We start from the raw sequence: 25042 nt of genomic DNA, 5'->3' as shown, positions 1-25042 counted from the left end.
AGTGACTAATTAAAAGCATTGAAGCCTTCTTTCACTGGATCATCACTTATATTCCTTTGTCTTATCTGTTCAAGGCTGCATTACCTCTACACCCTACAAGATGAGCGGACGATTACCATCTCTTTTTGTTATAGTCCTCCATACAGTATAATGCACTCCCCATAGGCCCTCATATAGTATAATGCAATCACCATAGTCTTCCATACAGTATAATACATCCCATAGTCTCAATAGAATATAATGCACTCCCGTATAGAGTACACATAGTATAATGCACATCCCATAGCCCTCGATAGCGTATAGTACAGTCCCCATATAATGCACACCCCATAGTCCCTAATAGAGTATAATACAGCCCCATATAGTACACATAGTATAATGCACATCCCATAGCCCTCGATAGAGTATAATACAGCCCCATATAGTACACATAGTATAATGCACATCCCGTAGCCCTCGATAGAGTATAATACAGCCCGATATAGTACACATAGTATAATGCACATCCCATAGCCCTCGATAGCGTATAGTACAGTCCCCATATAATATAATGCACATCCCATAGCCCTCGATAGAGTATAATACAGCCCCATATAGTACACATAGTATAATGCACATCCCATAGCCCTCGATAGAGTATAATACAGCCCCATATAGTGCACATAGTATAATGCACATCCCATAGCCCTCGATAGAGTATAATACAGCCCCATATAGTACACATAGTATAATGCACATCCCATAGCCCTCGATAGAGTATAATACAGCCCCATATAGTACACATAGTATAATGCACATCCCATAGCCCTCGATAGCGTATAGTACAGTCCCCATATAATATAATGCATATCCCATAGCCCTCGATAGAGTATAATACAGCCCCATATAGTACACATAGTATAATGCACATCCCATAGCCCTCGATAGAGTATAATACAGCCCCATATAGTACACATAGTATAATGCACATCCCATAGCCCTCGATAGAGTATAATACAGCCCCATATAGTACACATAGTATAATGCACATCCCATAGCCCTCGATAGAGTATAATACAGCCCCATATAGTACACATAGTATAATGCACATCCCATAGCCCTCGATAGAGTATAATACAGCCCCATATAGTACACATAGTATAATGCACATCCCATAGCCCTCGATAGAGTATAATACAGCCCCATATAGTACACATAGTATAATGCACATCCCATAGCCCTCGATAGCGTATAGTACAGTCCCCATATAATATAATGCACACCCCATAGTCCCTAATAGATTATAATGCAGCCCCATATAGTATAATGCAGCCCCATATTGAATAATGCAGCCCCATATTGAATAATGCAACCCCTTATAGTTTAATATACACCCCATAGTCCTGCAGTATTATGGCCACAATGTACTCACTGATTAAAAAATAATAATACAATACTCGCCTCTCCCCGTTCCCCCGCTGCTTCGGTCTCTGCAGCTCGTCTCCTCGGAAGCTCCACTGACGGGCACAGCATGTGGCACCCGTTGGGCCAGACTCATTGGGGGAATGTTGGGAGGAGTGTCACCTGAGGCTCCTTCCTCCATCTTTGCTTTCATCTGTATCAGTTGAATGTGTGGTGGAGGGCCCTGAGCTGGTGCTGGCACTGGGCCTCCCTGACTCACAGGCCCCAAAGCAGCCGCATGATCTGCCGCTATTAGCTGCATGCCACTGGCTGGGGGACTGAGGGCCCTAGGGAAATGCCTAGTTTGCCCTGCCATAACACCGGCCCTGCATACATGACAAGCAGTTTTTATTTGCTATGTTCCCCTTATTTCCTTGCAGATTGTGAGCTGGGCCCTCACTCCTTTGTAACTGCTGAATTCTGTGTTACTTTGTGATGTCTTTATTGTCAGCACATGTCCCCACTTAATTGTAGAGTGCTGCGGAATATGGTGGCGCTATGTAAATAAAATTATTATTTTAACAGAAAGAAGGGATACTAATGTATAGTGGTGTGACAGAAGGATGTATTCAGCAAACAGGCACCACTAAGCTCAGATGGAAACCCCCCTAGGTGAGAACACCTAGAACAAAGCTGCACAGATCGGCTGTGTGGGGTCTCTGGTTCTCTCCTGTCTTGTCCATCACAATCTTCCACTGATGCCGATCCCACACTGCATGTAGTCTCCTGACATGGCTGTCATTCATAGGGCCTATGGACTCGCAAAGAAGTATTATTCAAAAACGGAAGGATTTTTAATTTTCTTTACTGCTCATTGCCTAGGTTACCAGCTACCTCTGTAGTATGGAATTGGTGGCCAAACATGCTCAGTGCTACAATCTCTATTGGAAAGAGCTTGTAAGTGCTGTTCTGAAGCTGGCAGAGATTGGTGGAGCATACCGATAGCTCCCGATCTGGCCAACTGAAAAGAGTTTTCCCACGATTAAATTTCATTTTAATAAACATTTTAATTAATCTTTGAATAATAATAATTTCCACAATTAGATGTGCTTAAAATAAATGTCCCTGTGCTGAGATAATCTTATAAATAAATGTTCCCCTGCTGTGCACTGTGTAATGGCTGTGTCTCACCGTACAGGAACATGGTCTGATCATATCACAGCGCCTGGGCAGGCGAGGACACACAAGAGTATACAGACATTACAGTATGGAATCACAGCGAATTCTTGGTGAGGTAAAACTATATACTGCCTCTTTTTAAGCAATGTTTTACCTCACAAAGAATCAGCTGAGATCCCCTACTGTATTGTCTGTATATTTTCCCCCCTGCCCTGTGATATGATAAGACCATGTCCCTGCACGGTCAGACACAGCCATTACACAGTATACTGCAGGGGCACATTTATAAGATTATCTCAGCACAGGAACATTTTATTTAACCCCCGGAGCTTTTTTTTGTTTTGCGTTTTCGTTTTTTGCTCTCCTCCTTCCCAGAGCCATAACTTTTTTATTTTTCCGTCAATATGGCCATGTGAGGGCTTATTTTTTCTGAGACGAGTTGTACTTTTGAATGACACCATTGGTTTTACCATGTTGTGTACTAGAAAACAGGAAAAAAAGTGCAATGCCACACTTGTTTTTTGTTTGGCTTTTTTGCTAGGTTCACTAAATGCGAAAACTGACCTGCCATTATGATTCTCCAGGTCATTATGAGTTCATAGACACCAAACACGTCTAGGTTCTTTTTTTATCTAAGTGGTGAAAAAAAATTCCAAACTTTGCTTAAAAAGAAAAAAAAATGCGCAATTTTCCAATACCTGTAGCGTCTCCAATTTTCGTGATCAGGGGCTGTGTGAAGGCTTGTTTTTTGCGTGTGGCGCTGACGTCTTTATTGATACCATTTTGGTGCAGATATACGATCTTTTGATCGCCCGTTATTGCATTTTAATGCAATGTCGCGGCGACCAAAAAAAATGTAATTCTGGCGTTTTGAGTTTTATTTTCGCTACGCCGTTTAGCGATCAGGCTAATCCTTTTTTTATTGATAGATCAGGCTATTCTGAACGCGGCGGTATCAAATATGTGTAGGTTTTGTTTCTTTATTGTTTTATTTTTAATGGGGAAAAAGAGGGGTGATTTGAACCTTTATATACACTGCTCAAAATTAAAGGGAACACTAAAATCCCACATCTCAGATATCACTGAATTAAATATTCCAGTTGTAAATCTATATTCATTACATAGTGGAATGTGTTGAGAACAATATAACCTAAAAATGATCAATGTAAATCACAACTAATATCCCACGGAGGTCTGGAGTTGAAATGATGCTCAAAATCAAAGTGGAAAATTAAGTTACAGGCTGATCCAACGTCAGTGGAAATGCCTCAAGACAAGGAAATGATGCTCAGTAGTGTGTGTGGCCTCCACGTGCCTGTATGATCTCCTTACGCCTTGGCATGCTCCTGATGAGGCGGCAGATGATCTCCAGAGGGATCTCCTCCCAGACCTGGACTAAAGCATCCGCCAACTCCTGGACAGTCTGTGGTGCAACGTGACATTGGTGGATGGTGCGAGACATGATGTCCCAGATGTGTCCAATCGGATTCAGGTCTGGGGAACGGGCGGGCCAGTCTATAGCTTCAATGCCTTCATCTTGCAGGAACTGCTGACACACTCCAGCCACATGAGGTCTGGCATTGTCCTGCATTAGGAGGAACCCAGGGCCAACCGCACCAGCATATGGTCTCACAAGGGGTCTGAGGATCTCATCTCGGTATCTAATGGCAGTCAGGCTACCTCTGGTGAGCACATGGAGGGCTGTGCGACCCTCCAAAGAAATGCCACCCCACACTATTACTGACCCACTGCCAAACCCGTCATGCTGAAGGATGTTGCAGGCAACACATCGCTCTCTACAGCGTCTCCAGACTCTGTCATATGTGCTCAATGTGAACCTGCTTTCATCTGTGAAGAGCACAGGGCGCCAGTGGCGAATTTGCCAATCCTGGTGTTTTGTGGCAAATACCAAGCGTCCTGCACGGTGTTGGGCGGTGAGCACAACCCCCATCTGTAGACGTCAGGCTCATGACATCCTGATGGAGTCAGTTTCTAACCGTTTGTGCAGACACATGCACATTTATGGCCTGCTGGAGGTCATTTTGCAGGGCTCTGGTAGTGCTCCTGTTCCTCCTTGAACAAAGGCTGAGGTAGCGGTCCTGCTGCTGGGTTGTTGCCCTCCTACGGCCCCCTCCACATCTGGTGTACGGGCCTGTCTCCTGATAGCGCCTCCAGCCTCTGGACACTACTCTGACAGGACACAGCAAACCTTCTTGCCACAGCTCACATTGATGTGCCATCCTGGCTGAGCTGCACTACCTGAGCCACTTGTGTGGGTTGTAGAGTCCGTCTCATGCTACCACGAGTGTGAAAGCACAACCAACATTCAAAAGAGGCCAAAACATCAGCCAGAAAGCATTGGTACTGAGATGTGGTCTGTGGTCCCCACCTGCAGAACCACTCCTTTATTGAGCGTGTCTTCATAATTGCCAATAATTTCCATCTGTTGTCTATTTCATTTGCACATCAGCATGTGAAATTGATTGTCAAACAACGTTGCTTCCTATGTGGACAGTTTGATTTCACAGAAGTTTGATTTACTTGGAGTTATATTCTGTTGTTTACATGTTCCCTTTATTTTTTTGAGAAGTGTATTTTTAAAAACATTTTTTTTTACTGTTGGCATGCTTCAATAGCCTCGATGGGATGCTAGAAGCTGCCATAACTTGATCGCTTCTGCTACATACAGGCGATGTTCATCTCGCCCCTATGTAGTAGAATGACAGCGTTGCTATGGGCGCCGACCACAGGGTGGCACTCATAGCAATCTGGCATCAACAACCATAGAGGTCTCAAGGAGACCTCTGGTTGTTATGCTGATGAACCGATGACCCCCAGTCACATGATGGGGGTCAGCGTTGTGCATATTTCCGGCCCGATGGCCGGAAGTGCGCGTTAAATGCCGCTGTCAGAGTTTGACAATGGCATTTAACTAGTTAATTCCACCCGCGCCAATTGAGGACACATGTCAGCTGTTCAAAACAGCTGACGTGTCCCGGATTTGATGCGGGCTCACCGCCGGAGGCCACATCAAAACGAGGGATGCTGCCATCGAACGTACTATTTCGTCCGAAGGCAGTAAGGGGTTAAACACATCCAATTGTGGAAATTATTATTATTCAAAGATCTGCTGATTAATACGTCGATTAAAATCAACTTTGGGTGAAAACACCTTTTAGTGCTTCTGTGCTCATCTAATGCTGAAGAGGCAAAGGTGGTTTTCACATTAACCTCAGAGAGTGCAGTTTGAGTCAGCAAGGAGTGCCACTGACTGGTAAATCAAATAGGGGTGTCCGACCCCACTGCAAGCCCAGAAACTGGTGAATGGTGTGCTCCTGCTAAAGATTATGAAAATATCCTTTCAAAGCAAACCTGTCAGCAGGATTTGGATAAGTAAACTACAGGCAGTGTCATGTTTCCGCTGTTACAGTGAATAAAATGATACCTGGAGTGAAGAAATCCGTCTTGTGGTTCTTGTGTAATCAGTGTCAGATGTTTTCTGTTCATGCTCTGGGGCAGGACTGCAGGCAGAGTCTTATCTTCCTGCTCTAGGTCAGATAAACCAAGGGAAGACCCCACAGGTCACCCCGAAGCACAAACATGTTCCTCATCATAGAGACAGACTCTGCTTCGGGGCGGCCTGTGGGCAGGTCTCCCCTTTGTTTCTCTGGCCTAGAGCAGGAAGATAAGATTCTGCCTTAAGTCCTGCCCTAGAGCACAAACAGTCTGTCTCTGATGAGGAACATGTTCGTCCTTCGCGGCAGCCTGTGTTTACACAGCCTGTTCTGCTCATGAACTCATACTGGGCCTGTCTGTATATACAAAGCCTGTTCTGCTCATGCACTCATTCTGGGATTGTCTGTGTATACAGAGCCTGTTCTCTTATGTGCTCATTCTGGGCCTGTCTGTGAATACAGAGCCTGTCCTGCTCATGTGCTCATTCTGGGACTGTCTGTGTATACAGAGCCTGTTCTGCTCATGCACTCATTCTGGGCCTGTGTGTACAGAGCCTGTTCTGCTCATGCGCTCATTCTGGGCCTGTCTGTGTATACACAGCCTGTTCTGCTCATTCTGGGCCTGTGTATATAGAGCCTGTCCTGCTCATGCGCTCATTCTGGGCCTGTCTGTGTATACACAGCCTGTTCTGCTCATTCTGGGCCTGTGTATACACAGCCTGTTTTGCTCATGCGCTCATTCTGGGGCTGTCTGTGTATACAGAGCCTGTTCTCCTCTGCTCATTCTGGATCTGTCTGTATACACAGCCTGTTTTGCTCATGCGCTTATTCTGGGGCTGTCCATGTATACTCAGCATTGTGGTTTGCAAGAAATAAAATATATACAGAAATGTTTGGTATTGCTGTGTTTGTGTGCTGACCCACCAAGCTATGACATAAACCTGTCTACTTTGTACTTGCATAAGTGGCATAAGACCCTTTTCTCAATTCTCTCTCTATGGGACAGAGATAGGCGAGTTATGTACACTTATTTTCACCAGTACCATACAGAATTAAAGGGGCGGTGGTCCACATGCTGAACCTCCGCCCCATTAGACTTTATGGTCACAGAAATCATCATCTCTTGTTTTTCTGGATTTGCCAAAACTTGCATTACGGGATAGCAGATGCCCTTCAGCGAGGAGCTGATTGCCAGTCAGCAACATTTTGGGATCTTGGCGAGACTCCTTATACTGTGTTGCACCACTACGTCAACATGTAATTTTAGTCTAACACAGTTTATCCCAATCTCATGATATTTCTATTTGTCCTCTTACTTTATGGTAGGAATACACCTTCCATGACTTGATATGAAAACTAGCAGCATTTTATTTCCATGAGAAGATATATTTTCACCAGATTTACACACATAAGCATTGTATACAAAGGAACAAAATCCGTGACAAAGACAGATTCCATGTAGATGACATTGGCGGCAGAGAATAAAGGCTTTTAATGCGCACCTTTATACATTGAAGTCTTGAAGGTCCACAGTCATACAGCAATATACCGACAGTGGGGGAAATAAGTATTTGATCCCTTGCTGATTTTGTAAGTTTGCCCACTGCCAAATACATGAACAGTCTATAATTTTAAGGGTAGGTTATTTTTAACATTGAGAGATAGAATATTAAAAATAAAATCCAGAAAATCACATTGTATAAATTATATTTATTTGCATTCTGTATTGAGAAATAAGTATTTGATCCCCTACCAACCATTAAGAGTTCTGGCTCCTACAGACCAGTTAGACACTCCTAATGTACTCGTTATCTTCATTAAAGACAGCTGTCTTACTTAGTCACATTTATAAAAGAGTCCTGTCCACAGACTCAATCAGTCAGATTCTAACCTCTACAACATAGGCAAGACCAAAGAGCTTTCAAAGGATGTCAGGGACAAGATCATGTCTTTGTCAGTGGGCAAACTTACAAAATCAGCAAGGGATTAAATACTTATTTCCCCCACTGTATGCCAGGTATACATGATTAATGACATGAAAGCATTAAAGTGCTTTATCCCACAGTAACTACTAATTACACGTTATACACATTATTTCTCTCCAAATCATATTCATACATATCATCTAAAACGCACCGTAAATATGGAAAATCACATTTATAGTAAAGTTGTTAGTTGTCCCCTTTGTATATAGAATTATTAAGGATTCATGAACAAACAGAGGCTGCATGGTGCACCCAGAATATAATTAAGGTTAATTTCTCCAGAGTTTGTTTGACAACAACTTGAGTATTTGAAGCTACAGTATGTACTTTCTGTGTGCAATACAGTACGCTGCCTCTCCATGGTACACAGACTTGTTTAGAAAAGTTTCCTAATCAGGAATCACAAAGGACACACCTGATCTTCAGAATGAAAGGAAATGTGTATGAACATGAAGGGTTGTAAATTGTGCATTATCTGCTTAGTAGATTTTGTGGAAACAGGGAATATATACGTAACTGGGGCATTTCCATCTTGTAATCTACACTATGCCTCATCATTATGACCTCTGCGCCCCCCGCCGATCCAGTGAATGTCCAGGAAGTTCCTTGGACATTTCCCCTGTGCAGTAGATAGGGCTATGGTGTAGCTGCCTGCAGAAGGTTACAAGGGTTGTCCGCCATTACGACAGACACTTCTTAAATATAAAATAAAATAAAGAAACCTTATGCTCATCTCCTGTTCCAGTGATGCGGAGGTTCGTATGACATTGTTAGGCCATACGAGCCATTGTTAAAGGGACACTGTCACCTGAATTTGGAGGGAACAATCTTCGGCCATGGAGGCGGAGTTTTCGGGTGTTTGATTCACCCTTTCTTTACCCGCTGGCTGCATGCTGGCTGCAATATTGGATTGAAGTTCATTCTTTGTCCTCCGTAGTACACGCCTGCACAAGGTGCAATCTTGCCTTGCGCAGGCGTGTACTATGGAGGACAGAGAATGAACTTCAATCCAATATTGCAGCCAGCATGCAGCCAGCGGGTAAGGAAAGGGTGAATCAAAACCCCGCCTCCATGGCTGAAGATTGTTCCCTCCAAATTCAGGTGACAGTGTCCCTTTAAGGGCCACTAATGAGCCAATGTGCCCTCAGTTCCTTCAAATTCACATCAACCATCCAAAAGGGAATAGTAGAAGTGCACCACGTTAATGGCTGCCGAGTGGCTGCAGCGCCCACACGGCCTAACCATGTCACATGAGTCTTGGGAGACCGAGTGCCGCTGCGGTAGAGGGGTACAGGGCATTTATAGTTTACATTTGGGAATATAACAGTTAAGAAAGGGTTGTCCTATTAGCAATCCCTTTAAGGTATATCACTGCATTATGCTGTAACCGTCCTTAGTGGGAAAACCCATTTAGTCTGGAGATACATGACTTGTTTGAGAATTGCTGTAATGTAACATGTTGCGTGTATTTTAGTGCTCCAAAAAAAAAAAACAAGGAAAAAAAAAACCCACCCAAAAACTGACAGATCGCAGAAGAGAATGATGCAAGTTGCAGACGCATTTGTCTTCCACTGCGAATCGTGCGCAACTTGCAACCACGGACAGAAAACAGAACACGTCTGGATAATTTACGACTGTGTTATAAGTCACAATGCAACACCGTAGGCAATCGGTAAGTGCGACATCGCACTGTGACACATCTCCGTGTAGCCCTTGCCTTTATGTTCTTAACTGAGGATTATCCTTTGGACCATTCCAGTTCAATGTGCTATAAAAATAGAATATTTTAGAGTTCCCGGCTAAAGGTCCGGCTGCTGTAGAACACAGAAGCTCTGCAACACATCCAGGATCACACACCACCATACATAAATGCTACAGATAATACACCCGACATTACAGATCAGAGACCAGAACGAGTATCTGAACAGAACCTTCACACCAAGCTCGCCTCATAAGTATGTCCAGAGCTAACGAACCCAGACTTCGGGATCCTTAAACTTTGGCTAGACATCTTTGGTGCCCAACTGGATTATTTTAGAACATTGGCAATTGTGAAGCCATCTTTAACGATTCATTAAAAATACTCTGATTACCAAAATCAGTCCTTTAGTCTTCAGCCCCACCATGACATCATCGCTGTACGTCAACCCTATTTTTTCCCCATGACAGAAGTTTCAAGCGACTGTGACAATCACATAAAATATGCATATGGTCGAAGGGATGAACAACGAGCGTTATATGCTGCATTCAGGTGCCATTTTAGGCGTCCGGCATCCTTAGAGGGCCAATATGATAGCCATCACACAACTGTCCCTCTGATCCCAGCGGATCCCACCGGCAGCTGTTCTGAATAGCAGTCTCAATGTAAGACATCAGATGTGCCGCTATGTAAATTATACATAGTAGGGAGCTGCGGATAATGCCATTCTCCGATTAAAAAAAAAAAAAAAAAAAAAAAAAGAACAGTGTCTTTCAAGTACGGTAATATTCACTTTAAGCGCCAGTCTTCCTTTGGATCACAGCGTACTAATACAGTGAAATATTCGTTTCCTGTATAGCTCTACTGTATATATGTTTCTTGAAGTAGAGCTATACAGTTATACCCTCAGGTCTATAATGGCAGTAGTGTCAGAGTAATTGCAGTCCCTCAGTGATGGGAGTAGCTTTTCCACTAGTTACATACGATATACACTATATTTAAAATACATATAAACATCATAAAATAAATTTTCAATTTTTGTAACATAATAAAAGACCTCACTGGATAATGGAAGATTAGTAATTGTGCTTGGTATCCTCCTCAAAACTTTAGAACCACACGGACCTAGTCTGCCATTGGCAGATACAGAAGAGAATGGGGTACAAAGCCCAGCCCTGTACAGACACCTGAAATGATAACAGCAAGATGAACACATGGGACTCCCATTCTCTAGGTAGCATCAAAAAGCATCTTTTATGTTCTTGAGCTGCCGAACAGCGAGGTCTACAGGAAGGTTAAACTTTAGGGTGCTGAGACGGCTGAGAACATTCAGGGCACTCTCAAAGCCGCTACTGGCCATGTAACTCCAGGGTTGGTAATGAGACTGTATCAACACGCCCGACTTACAGATGAGGTTGAGCCACGATACAAGGCGCTGCTCGTTTAGTGCCACGCAGATCAGCGCCTTGAACTCAGAGTCCGCACCGCGCTTAAATGGGTCATGTTCTGTTAACACGGAGTGGATGGCAGAGAGGAGACTCTGCTTTGGGGTCACCTTATGACTTCCTGAGACAGGGAGGGAAAAGGATTGCGAGAGCTTGCGAGCAGGAGAGTCTACAAATGCCTTTCCATTCTTCTCCTGGTAGTACTTGACAAATAGTTCCCAGGGGTGCATGGAAGGAGGTGAGGCGGTGAAGACCGGGATCAGGCAGGCAATGGGTGCCAAAACCAAACTCATTCCTTGAGATGTAGTATATAGACCATGTGACATGAGGTCCCTTATAGCACTGGCCAGCTCTTTCCTGACGGCCACCGTCAACTCGTCTTTTCCTCCAATCTCCTGCATAGTGGCATAGCTAATGACGTGATCGTGAGGTTGTTGGCGCAGTGCCAGCTGCTTCACCTTCTCCACGGACGTTTCCAACTTCTTGATTAATGGGGTGAAGTCTCTGTTGCTTTCATCTTGATTCCAGAGGTTTGGGGGGATATGACCTGCACTGCAGCCAAACTGACTGGCTGCAAAGATCTGCAACATGGCCAGGGCCCGCCGTAACAGATGGAGTCCAGTCTCTCGAATTTGCTTGGCCTGCTCTGGATTCACTGATAAAACACAAGACATTTCTAAGAGTCAGCACAACATTTCTGTCAACATCTCAAGTTTCACAGGCAAGAAGTAAAAAGATACAGCCTCCCTACTGTGCAAAAGGAAAAACCTGCGGCATAAATAGACTGATTGAATCCGCAGCGCCAGATTATGCTGCAGGTTCTCGCTGCGATATTTGGAGGAGATCTTGTAGAAACTCAGCCACAATGCTGTGACTATTAATATTTGTGGGGACATACCCTACATGGGAAATTCATTCAAGTGCTTTGCAAGAAAACTGGGGTAAAAAGTCGCTAAATGTTTGTGCCATGTGGAGTTGTGCAAAAAGTTGTGTGACTTTTGGTGGTGTCACACCAGTATAAAAGCAGATCTGCAGAAATGGGCAGAACTGGGGACGCTGCGCTAATCTTCTGTTGATCGTCATAGGCGCATTACATACAATTTAATGCATTTCTGCATCTAATGCAATTTTATGGGGAAAAAAAAACTGTAAATAAAACTCAGCGTACCCGCAAGAGAAATTGACATGCTGCGAATTTAAAACACGCACCGCAGGTCAGTCTATGCCTCTTGGACTAGTCATCCTGGTTACATCTCATGGTGAAACATACATGGCTGTAGTAAGGGAACCAGTGTTTGTTATACCGGCAGGTCTGCCAGTGCAGCATGCTCACCATTGGGCCGTGCATTTGGGCCAGAACTTGAGGTGTATCCTGTCGCTCCTCCGAATAGATTCTCAGATGGGCTGCCACACTCATCTATTAAAAAAAAGAAAAGGATTTAATTTAATATAATCAAGAGCTGTTAAGGTAGTTATCAGTGATGACCAGGAAACCATTACAAATACCCAAGTATATCATATTCCCATTTTTTTTTTCTACACACAAAATTTTCTATCCCAGGGAACCCATTCTGCTAGATAGTTTCTAGGGAAGCTGATAGGGAGGAGGGGGATGCTGCTGCAGTATCATTCCCTCCCTTGTTAGAAAGAAAGGCAACACACAGCAGAACTGTGGCGTCACACCAGAAGTAGGTCGCCCACTCGGTCCACATGGAGAAAGTAAAGGCCCCATGTACATTAGACGTTGTTAGTTTGGCTGACGGCCATCTCTCCCACTCACAGGAACGCTCTCTTGGTCACTATGAGAGATCTGCGGACAGAGATTTATCTCCAGGGAGAACAAAAGGGCCGGCTGTTGGAATTTCAGCAAGTTTGTTTGTTTTCTTTCCATTTGTCTTGGGAGAGTCGTGAGGCCCCCCATACACATCAGACTAAAGTTGGTGGACCCCGGCAATATCGACAGGCTCGGGTGATGTCAGTCTATTGTGTATGGGGGCGTAATTGTGCAGGCCAAGTATTCAGTGCTCAGTGGAGACAGACAAAGCGTTTCAGAACTCGGTCCTTATTACCCGTTGATAACACCATGATCAGATAATTATTTGCCAGTTTTCTGTTCATATCTTTACTTGGCCTCAGATATCTCAATCGTGAGTCACACAAAGATAACAAACCATCTCAGAAATAAATAGGGACAGCCTTGTGCCGTATATAACAAAGTTCCACCCAGCCACACATCAAATCCATGGAGCTCTCTGACCTTACACGGCCATGACCCGCCTCTGCTCTCGACACCCCCTATACACAATAGTCTAGAGGGGATGGAGACAAAGATGGCAGAGCACAGCACATCCGTCACATTGCACTGTTGGCATGCCACATAGGAGTGGGCACCGTATCTCTGCCTGCTGAGAAATATGGTGCAAACTTCTATACGTTCAGATTATATAATTTTAAAATAGAACAAAAACATATGTATTTTTGATGAGGCAGGCGAATCCCTCTTATATGTGAGTTTCTACTATTGAAAACATTGACCTCGCCACCGCAGCCGCAGACCGGAGGAAGCAACAGAGACATCACCGGAACCGCAGGGGTCAGTCTTTATGTGCAGGAAACCATTGGAATTAAAAATAAATAAAACGCACAACCCTTCACAATCCTAACCAGTCACACTGAGAATTGCAGCATTTATCCCAATTTTGGCCACAGCCCCACCAGTTCTGACCTTGAATGAATTGTATGAACATCTCGAGGTCTCGGATCTGGGTCTTCAGTTGGTCCACTAGCTGTTCTTTTACCCGCGCTGGATTGACAATCTGAGCAATGGCAGCGTCCACTCTCTGGCGCAGTTCTTCAGGGGACAAGCAGCCGATATCTTCATTTATATTGACATCCAGTTTCTTTATTAACTCATCGATGATCACCTGCAAGAGGAGGACGATTTATAGCTTACAACGTATGGCTGTACCAAATAAACTCTTTATACTATGCTATTGATGACCTATCTGTAGGATTAATTTAAGATCGGTGGGAAATCGGTACACCCTACCAGTCAGCTATAATCATCTCCTGCAACAGCCAGATGTAAACAGCATACAAAGCAGAACATTGCAGCTCCGTACACGGTTTGGGGGCTGCTGCTGGATACTGCAGATCAGCTAGTATTCTTTTTAAAAGGACTTGATTTGCAGCAGCCACTAACCAGTGCAGTGCAGTGTACCGCTTCATAATGTGTTTACATCTGTCTGCCACTGGTGGTGATAACAGGTGGGGGCGCCGGACACCCACCGATCTTCCATCGATGATTGATCGCATCCAATAAAAAAGCTGCACATAAACAGCTGCAGATCCAATGGATTGTCTGTGGACCTGCCCACATAAATGACCAATTTCACATATGGTGACTGCAAGTTAAAAGGGGTTATACCAAATTTGATATTATCCTCTATCTATGGGAGAGCCCCATGTGAAGGGAGCGGTGGTCGATCATGTGCACTGACGCTTCATTCATTCTTAAGGGGACTGCCGGAGATAGCAGAGGATACCGTTCAGCTAGTCTTCTGCATTTCCATTAAGAATGAATGGAACAGAGGTGCATACGACTGGCCACCACTCCATTGACAGGGGGCTCTTCAGATATTAGTGGTAGCCCCATTGATTGGGAAGTTATCCGTTATCATCTGGATAGGAATTCACTTCCAAATTTGATACAACTCCTTTAATACAAGTATACAATGTAAAATAGGTAGGGAGTCAAACTGCAGTATACAATAAAGCTGTACATATTGAATAGTCAAGGAAAAAAAAAACACCTACAATTTATCACAGACTACAACCTTTCCATTCTGGAAATCAAAAGAAAATCAAGGGAATACATGGTATGCATCCAAGTAAGAGAGTGGGGGAGACTACACCAAGCGTATTGTCATGCAAGGATGGCGTCTTCATTACCCCTTGGCTATGGGGTATTCCCATCTCACTGCTGCAGTGCCACATTTTGATGGAGCGAAGACCACCAAGAACTGCAGCTGACAATAAGTGTTGTGCTGGCACCCATGCATGGTCAACGTGCCATTTAAACGTAGTGCTTCAGGTCCCTAGTCGCAGGATCCCCAGTGATCTGTGAGTTATTAACTTGCCATGATCGGAATAACAGATTAACGTGCAATATGCATACTGTACTGGTGGGTACAATAGAGTCCTTGCATCTACTGTCCATGCCAGAATGTCTATCAAGAGGCTAGACCTAATGAAGAATCGGGGGGATGTGCGATATCTTTGGCTAAATAGCTGGTAGATGTGGACACAATACTCACTGGTCAGCACCGCATAATGCAGATAACTAAGAATCATCATTAGATCACTATACATTAATTATGGACTTTTGCGGTGTGAATGTGGGGTGTATGGCGACCTCTCTACAAGATGTTGAAATTCTCTTTACCATTTTACATACAAGTATTGCACTAATTTATAGATCATGTCAGATCTGCAGAGCCACTTACCCGCTGTCTCTCCATGACCATAGATTGGGGTAGGGAGTCATAATTCCCCTCTTGGTATGCAAATGTCTCCAGATCATCGAGCTGTGTCTTGAGCTGCACGATCAGTTCTCGCTGCTTCTTCCTCTGCGCCTCAATACGTTCCCTCTTCTCCCAATCACTCTGCAGGATAAACATGAAGGAGAAGGATCTTTGTATCAAATGGCTGCAACATGGCAATACAGTAGGCTCTAGGACAAATTTATGCCGATCTTGCCCATCCACCCGAATGAAAGCAACATATATAAGCCATGGATATGGACATGTGATGGAATCGCAAGCCCCATTCCATCGGCCAATGACGGTGGTTTACAGCCGCTGTATGGGAGCGGAAGTACTGCCTCTTACCTACCGGCATGTCTTCTTTCGATTAGCCTGCCTGGCGTCACGTGTATCATGCTGCAACGATGACTTTGCACCAGGCTACCTACTCAGAGGAAGCCACCACAGACCACTGTCATAGCCAATGCCGAGGGACATGTGATAACATTCATGCCAACTCTAATCAACTCTACTGTGAATATCTACAATGTGCAGGAATATTTGGGGTTAATGTTTCTCCTTGTGGAGACCATCAGCTGGTATAGTGAGTCTTATAGACTAGTTAATGACAGTGCCACCAATGGGAAATAGCTACCCTAAAAGTCAATGTTTGATTCCCCATGTCTACTCCATCCAAAAGAGACTCATCTGCAACTATTTTGTGGTTCTTGTCGCTAAGCAGGATCCTGGTTGGCAATGTGAGAGGCCGTTGAAGTGGGTCTTAGGGGAGAGGTATTGTTTCTGCTTGTGTAGGGAGACCTATAAGCATGGCAAGACTCCCTGGGGAAAAAGACGTACAAATTAGGTTCTCAACCATCTCTGCGCTGATGAGGGCCAAAAACGCTGAAAGAGACCTCTACAGATGTGTGCCTCTTTGACTTATGTCCTTTGTCATCCTTAAAAAAGACACCATAAACTCCGATAATTGCTGTTTTGCATGGAGTATAAAATCCTCCCTCCTAGATCCTATAAGTTCTAGTAGAGTATGTCTATATAGGAAAAGGTGGATCACAACTAGAGATGAGGGAACCATACTGTAAAGTTTGCGTAGAGAGGAAAAGATGGTTTTGGTGGGTGGAAGATCGACACAAACTTAAAATCAAAAACCTACCGTAAGTTTCAAGATCCCAAATTTTCCACTACACGTTTTGATGTGGATCTACAGCACAACTACAACATAACAGGCATGTGGGACATGGGGATTTTCTGTTGATGTTACCCTCACAAAGACAGATCTGCTGTGAAAAGCAGCTGTATAGATTGTCGTGCTGTTAATTTTGAATCCACAGCACGAGCCATAATACACGCCTCATGTCAGTGTTCTCCAACTCCGGTCCTCAAGAGCCACCAACGGGTCATGTTTTCAGGATTCCCTTAGTATGGCCCAGATGGTGGAATTATTGCCTATGCTGTACTAAAGAAATCCTGCAAAAACATGACCTGTTGTGGCTCTTGAGGACCGGAGTTGGGGAGCATTGCCATATGTGAACATGCGCCAAGTCTTTGTGCAGAGATGTTATTGAAAATAACAATCTAACGACGGCTCAGAAAGGAGACGGCGTTATGCATTGATACGTGATTGACACAACAGACTGATACATGACACTCACCAGATCCTGTGCGGGGAAAGCATGAAAAAGAAAAGAAAGAGGACAGTTTCCATTAATGGTCAGAAGTAGAAGCAGAACAGGTTTGACATGATGGTAGCAGAGCCGGGCGTGGTATTTGCATAATGTCATTAGGCATTGCTGGGAGCCAGTCATTCTGATATCTCAGCACATGGCTGACCTCGCATTTACCCTGCCCATGCTCGAAAACCCAAACACTTCCTTAGGGAATATTTCGATACTACTTTCTACTAGGATGTCATTGTGCAATTTACTGCTTATTGAAATTTGCAGCCGTTCTTGAGATATTATCAATTTTATTTTGTTTACAACTCATTTTCTTGGATACCGACCACCACTGCTATTCAGCAGAACATGCACAGTGATTACAAGCTCTTTTTTTATTGAGCTTGTAAGCACTGTTTAAGGTAGCCAGGACTACTGACCGCCTAATTTCAGCCAGCTTTAGTGCATTTCTGACAAGCAATACAAGAGCGGTGATCGGTCTAGTAGGCAAGAAGTTGTAAAGGAAAATAAAAAAAAAAAGTGTTAAAATCTCAGGAACGGCTGCAAGTTTTAATATGCAGCAAATTGCACGAGTAATTGTTTTTACAAGCCCTATCCATCTATGAAGAGGGGAATAACCCTGTCCGTCCAGAGAAGGGACTGGGATCAGTATCGGGGTCTTCAGTTTGTCAGACTGGGGACTCTATAGAGCATTGTCTATGGCAGTGACAAAGATGGTCCAGCACGGCGCTCAGCTATAATCTCCATTGACAGACGATGAATGAGTGCGGGGCACAAATGGGATCAGCCTCACCACAAAACTGGCTGCGCAGGAGGTAGGGCAACCATTACAGGATAGGTGCTATTTATGGACGCCCTTTCATTTGGCAGCACCCACAATGGCGACTGGCTGTAGTATTCCACTATTGTACTGTTACACGGAAGTATGAGATTACATGCACACAAATTCCACTTCTAGGTGCAGCTTTCGTTATTGATGAGAGATGCATGGCCGGAGCATTCACCGGCACTAGTGATGAGAGAACGTCCTGCCCAGAGGTCTGTCCACCGATGTCCCAAACACTACACATTAAGGGGGTTGTCAGATGCCCAGTTACAGCATGCGGACATTATAAAGGGGGATCCTCCACCCAGCACCCCACCTCTGAACTACAGCACCAAAAGGAACTCTAGCAGACTCGGTCTGATCAATTACTCTCCTCCTGTTTTTAGAGGGATTTGGTATTCTGGATTTCCACATGGCCAATAACACAGGAGTCTGGCACCAGCCCCTCTAGCTGAAATAAACACGCATGCTCAACAAAGCTTGCATGTTATCATCGAGGCGAGGAAACGGCTGTCGGCCAAATGGTCCATTTTACGTGTGCAGCCACCCTGATCCTCCAGATACAACATATATAATGTATAAGCGCTAACCATGCGGACGTATGGCAAATTGGGAATCAGATACTATAATGCAAGGATTAGGAGCGAACGATTCCTTTAAACTATTAAGCGCTTGCAGATAACAGAGTTTTAGGCCACATTCAACTGTTAGTCAGTATTTTACCTCAGTATTTGTAAGCCAAAACCAGGAGAGGAAAAGTCTAAAAGAAACACGTCACCAGTTTGTTGTTTATTTTTTTGCTCACTCCTGGTTTTGGCTTACAAATACTGAGGTAAAATACTGACCAAATACTGTACATGTGAACGTGGCCTTACCCAGTGATATCTTCAAGTAACATGGAAGTAAATTACGTGCACACAGATTATCCCAAACTGCAGAGAGGAATAATCCAATTGCACAAAGCGTTGTATAGAGCAAGCCTGAGATGTGGATAAGGATGAGATCTCCAATAATCCCAGCTTGAGTCATACAGCCAAAAAGATCCACATCTTGAATTCTATGTTAAAAGCTCTACAACTCAAATAATGCCCCACATCTTCTGTAATCGCAGCCTAATTCAGGCACATGACGAGAGCCCCATATCCCATATAATCCCAGGTTCATACATGTACAAGGTGAATGGCCATCATCTCCTATAATCCAAGACTAAAAACTCCACATCTCCTATAATCTCCAGCTGATAGGCTGCGGTCACACTTTTAGTATTTGGTCAGTCTTTTACATCAGTATTTGTAAGCCAAAACCAGGAGTGGAACAATTAGAGGAAAAGTATAATAGAAACATATGCACCACTTCTGTATTTATCACCCACTCCTGGTTTTGGCTTACAAATACTGATGTAAAATACTGACCAAATACTGAACGTGTGACGGGAGCCATAGATGCACAGAATGACAGCTGCACTTCTCCTATAATCCCCGGCTGACACATGTACAGGATCAGAGCTCCACATCTCCTATATTCCCCGGCTGATACATGCACAGAATGACAGCTGCACATCTATAATCCCCGGCTGATACATGCACAGGATGAGAGCTCAACATCTCCTATAATCCCCGGCTGATACATGCACAGGATCAGAGCTCCACATCTCCTATAATCCCCGGCTGATACATGCACAGGATGAGAGCTCCACATCTCCTATAATCCCCGGCTGATACATGCACAGGATGAGAGCTCCACATCTCCTATAATCCCCGGCTGATACATGCACAGGATGAGAGCTCCACATCTCCTATAATCCCCGGCTGATACATGCACAGGATGAGAGCTCCACATCTCCTATAATCCCCGGCTGATACATGCACAGGATGAGAGCTCCACATCTCCTATAATCCCCGGCTGATACATGCACAGGATGAGAGCTCCACATCTCCTATAATCCCCGGCTGATACATGCACAGGATGAGAGCTCCACATCTCCTATAATCCCCGGCTGATACATGCACAGGATGAGAGCTCCACATCTCCTATAATCCCCGGCTGATACATGCACAGGATCAGAGCTCCACATCTCCTATAATCCCCGGCTGATACATGCACAGGATCAGAGCTCCACATCTCCTATAATCCCCGGCTGATAGATGCACAGGATCAGAGCTCCACATCTCCTATAATCCCCGGCTGATACATGTACAGGATCAGAGCTCCACATCTCCTATATTCCCCGGCTGATACATGCACAGGATGAGAGCTCCACATCTCCTATAATCCCCGGCTGACACATGTACAGGATCAGAGCTCCACATCTCCTATATTCTCCGGCTGATACATGCACAGGATGAGAGCTCCACATCTCCTATAATCCCCGGCTGACACATGTACAGGATCAGAGCTCCACATCTCCTATATTCTCCGGCTGATACATGCACAGGATGAGAGCTCCACATCTCCTATAATCCCCGGCTGACACATGCACAGGATGAGAGCTCCACATCTCCTATAATCCCCGGCTGACACATGAACAGGATGAGAGCTCCACATCTCCTATAATCCCCGGCTGATACATGCACAGGATCAGAGCTCCACATCTCCTATAATCCCTAGCTGATACATGCACAGGATGAGAGCTCCACTTCTCCTATAATCCCCGGCTGATACATGCACAGGATGAGAGCTCCACATCTCCTATAATCCCCGGCTGATACATGCACAGGATCAGAGCTCCACATCTCCTATAATCCCCGGCTGATACATGCACAGGATGAGAGCTCCACATCTCCTATAATCCCCGGCTGATACATGCACAGGATGAGAGCTCCACATCTCCTATAATCCCCGGCTGATACATGCACAGGATGAGAGCTCCACATCTCCTATAATCCCCGGCTGATACATGCACAGGATGAGAGCTCCACATCTCCTATAATCCCCGGCTGATACATGCACAGGATGAGAGCTCCACATCTCCTATAATCCCCGGCTGATACATGCACAGGATCAGAGCTCCACATCTCCTATAATCCCCGGCTGATACATGCACAGGATGAGAGCTCCACATCTCCTATAATCCCCGGCTGATACATGCACAGGATGAGAGCTCCACATCTCCTATAATCCCCGGCTGATACATGCACAGGATGAGAGCTCCACATCTCCTATAATCCCCGGCTGATACATGCACAGGATGAGAGCTCCACATCTCCTATAATCCCCGGCTGATACATGCACAGGATGAGAGCTCCACATCTCCTATAATCCCCGGCTGATACATGCACAGGATGAGAGCTCCACATCTCCTATAATCCCCGGCTGATACATGCACAGGATCAGAGCTCCACATCTCCTATAATCCCCGGCTGATACATGCACAGGATCAGAGCTCCACATCTCCTATAATCCCCGGCTGATAGATGCACAGGATCAGAGCTCCACATCTCCTATAATCCCCGGCTGATACATGTACAGGATCAGAGCTCCACATCTCCTATATTCCCCGGCTGATACATGCACAGGATGAGAGCTCCACATCTCCTATAATCCCCGGCTGACACATGTACAGGATCAGAGCTCCACATCTCCTATATTCTCCGGCTGATACATGCACAGGATGAGAGCTCCACATCTCCTATAATCCCCGGCTGACACATGTACAGGATCAGAGCTCCACATCTCCTATATTCTCCGGCTGATACATGCACAGGATGAGAGCTCCACATCTCCTATAATCCCCGGCTGACACATGCACAGGATGAGAGCTCCACATCTCCTATAATCCCCGGCTGACACATGAACAGGATGAGAGCTCCACATCTCCTATAATCCCCGGCTGATACATGCACAGGATCAGAGCTCCACATCTCCTATAATCCCTAGCTGATACATGCACAGGATGAGAGCTCCACTTCTCCTATAATCCCCGGCTGATACATGCACAGGATGAGAGCTCCACATCTCCTATAATCCCCGGCTGATACATGCACAGGATCAGAGCTCCACATCTCCTATAATCTCTAGCTGATACATGCACAGGATCAGAGCTCCACTTCTCCTATAATCCCTAGCTGATACATGCACAGGATCAGAGCTCCACATCTCCTATAATCCCCGGCTGATACATGCACAGGATCAGAGCTCCACTTCTCCTATAATCCCCGGCTGATACATGCACAGGATCAGAGCTCCACATCTCCTATAATCCCCGGCTGATACATGCACAGGATCAGAGCTCCACATCTCCTATAATCCCCGGCTGATACATGCACAGGATCAGAGCTCCACTTCTCCTATAATCCCCGGCTGATACATGCACAGGATGAGAGCTCCACATCTCCTATAATCCCCGGCTGATACATGCACAGGATGAGAGCTCCACATCTCCTATAATCCCCGGCTGATACATGCACAGGATGAGAGCTCCACATCTCCTATAATCTCTAGCTGATACATGCACAGGATCAGAGCTCCACTTCTCCTATAATCCCTAGCTGATACATGCACAGGATCAGAGCTCCACATCTCCTATAATCCCCGGCTGATACATGCACAGGATCAGAGCTCCACTTCTCCTATAATCCCCGGCTGATACATGCACAGGATCAGAGCTCCACATCTCCTATAATCCCCGGCTGATACATGCACAGGATCAGAGCTCCACTTCTCCTATAATCCCCGGCTGATACATGCACAGGATGAGAGCTCCACATCTCCTATAATCCCCGGCTGATACATGCACAGGATGAGAGCTCCACTTCTCCTATAATCCCCGGCTGATACATGCACAGGATCAGAGCTCCACATCTCCTATAATCCCCGGCTGATACATGCACAGGATCAGAGCTCCACATCTCCTATAATCCCCGGCTGATACATGCACAGGATCAGAGCTCCACTTCTCCTATAATCCCCGGCTGATACATGCACAGGATGAGAGCTCCACATCTCCTACTTCACTAATGTCATTTACCTGTAATCAGTGTCGTACACCTGGATTACGTAAATAGCCAATTAACGGTCACCTAGATGTAATGGAGCGGAGAAGTCCAGAACTCATCAGAAAGCTGCAATAAATGATTTCTCTATAGAACAATGTCTGGTCATTGCTATTCAGGCAATTCTCTGACGTGTCCTTCACAGCCAGTCTCCGTTCACACATCCGCTCGGACAGTCTGTTCTATTTTCCATGGCATCACACATACAAATGAGATCAGAGCCGCCAGTGGAACCTTCCGGGCTCCGTCTGGTGTTTGTCTTTAGAACAAAGTAAAAAGTTCTCAGTTCAGAACCTTTTACTTCTACAGTGGACCCCATAATAATCAATGAGCCCCTCGGCTTCTGTTTGTAGAACTGATGCAATGGAAACCAGAAGTGACAAACTACAGAGGCGAGTCTTCCTTTACACTGACCTCGGCAGGCGGCCATCACCAGTGACGGCTCTGTACTGCTGCCATACAGGATAATAGTTAGAACTAGTGATGAGCGAATGTACTCGTTGTTCGGGTTTTCCCGAGCACGCTCAGGGGGTCCTCCGAATATTTAGTGTTCAGAGATTTAGTTTTCATTGCCTCAGCTGAATGATTTACAGCTACTAGCCAGCCTGAGTACATGTGGGGGTTGTCTGGTTGCTAGGGAACCCCCACATGTACTTATGCTGTCTATCAGCTGTAAATCATTCAGCTGCGTCAACAAAAACTAAATCTCCGAACACTAACAAATACTCGGAGGTCACATGAGCGTAATCGGGAAAACCCGGGCAACGAGTACACTCACTCATCACTAGTGATAACTCATTATTGGGGTGATCGCATGCAGTTGGCAGGGTGGTCCGCACACCCGGGGCCATCAGCTCCCAGCACCCTATGTAAGGCACCAGGGGTCCATCTAGGCGGTTCTGCCCTAGTAGCACCGGACACACTACATGGGCCCTCCCGGGAACCCGGCATTACACGCACTCACCGACTCGTCCAGGCCCGGAGCCCCGCGGCCCCCCTGCACATACGGGCAGCCCTTGAAGGCGAAGTCCTCCAGCTCCGCCAGCAGCCGCTCCTTCTCGCCGCCCTCCGCCCGCACGATCTGCTTCAGTCGGAACTGCACCTGGGCGAAGTGCGAGGTGAGGGCGAGCAGGGACGAGTTCAGCAGCTCCTGCTCCTCCTCCAGCCGCCGCAGCTTCTCCCCCAGCTCCTGGGACACGGAGCCGGAGCGCAGGCGGCCCGGGGCTTCCACAGCCCCTGCCTTCACCGCAGCCGGCGGCCCGTCAGCCTCCTCCGCCACCGCCCCCACCGGAGCCCAGCGCTCCCCCGCGAACAGCTCCCCATCGGACACGGACAGCTCGTCGGCGGACATGGCGATGTGTCTGTCCCAGCTGGAGCTAGGCCGCCATCGTAGAATGCTGACGTCAGCCTCGCCCGCTGACAGATGTCTGTTGCCATGGAGAAGTGACGCGGAAGAACCTTCCTGTTCCTGACAATTAAAGGGACCGCGCTGGTTCTGTGGTGCCGTCGATGCCTGGCTGTGTATGGGCCATGGAGGGAAACTACTAAAACCCTAGGTGTCATTTGTCTATACCTATGCCTATGGTAGATTTTACCTATGGTAGATTTTTTTAGTCATATTAGTCTATACCTATGGTAGATTTTGCCTATGGTAGATTTTGCCTATGGTAGATTTATTTAGTCATATTAGTCTATACCTATGGTAGATTTTTTACAGTGTGCGGGAAATCAGCGATTCCGCAGAATTAATGAACATGTTGCTTTTTTTTCCGCGATTTGTTTTTTTTCGCGGAAAAAAATCGCAACATTTGTACAAGTTTTGCGGATTACATTGAAATGATTGGGAACCATATGTAAGCGTTTTT

General features: G+C 45.5%; 1 protein-coding gene across 1 annotated transcript; it reads right to left on the bottom strand.

Moving 5' to 3' along the window:
- Nucleotides 1-7358: 7358 nt before the first annotated feature.
- RUNDC1 (RUN domain containing 1) lies at nt 7359-24578 on the bottom strand. The gene is made up of 5 exons (XM_069751877.1): nt 24142-24578; nt 15649-15807; nt 13869-14067; nt 12477-12560; nt 7359-11798 (listed from the first exon to the last, which is right to left on the bottom strand). The coding sequence occupies exons 1-5, from the start codon at nt 24526-24528 to the stop codon at nt 10939-10941; spliced, it is 1689 nt and encodes a 562-aa protein (XP_069607978.1). The 5' UTR covers nt 24529-24578; the 3' UTR covers nt 7359-10938.
- Nucleotides 24579-25042: the final 464 nt, after the last annotated feature.

The sequence above is a fragment of the Ranitomeya imitator genome, chromosome 2 (assembly GCF_032444005.1).
Source record: "Ranitomeya imitator isolate aRanImi1 chromosome 2, aRanImi1.pri, whole genome shotgun sequence".
In the NCBI taxonomy this organism is placed as follows: domain Eukaryota; kingdom Metazoa; phylum Chordata; class Amphibia; order Anura; family Dendrobatidae; genus Ranitomeya; species Ranitomeya imitator.
The sequence above is the reverse complement of the archived record's forward strand: the minus strand, read 5'-3'. Positions and strand labels throughout refer to the sequence as shown.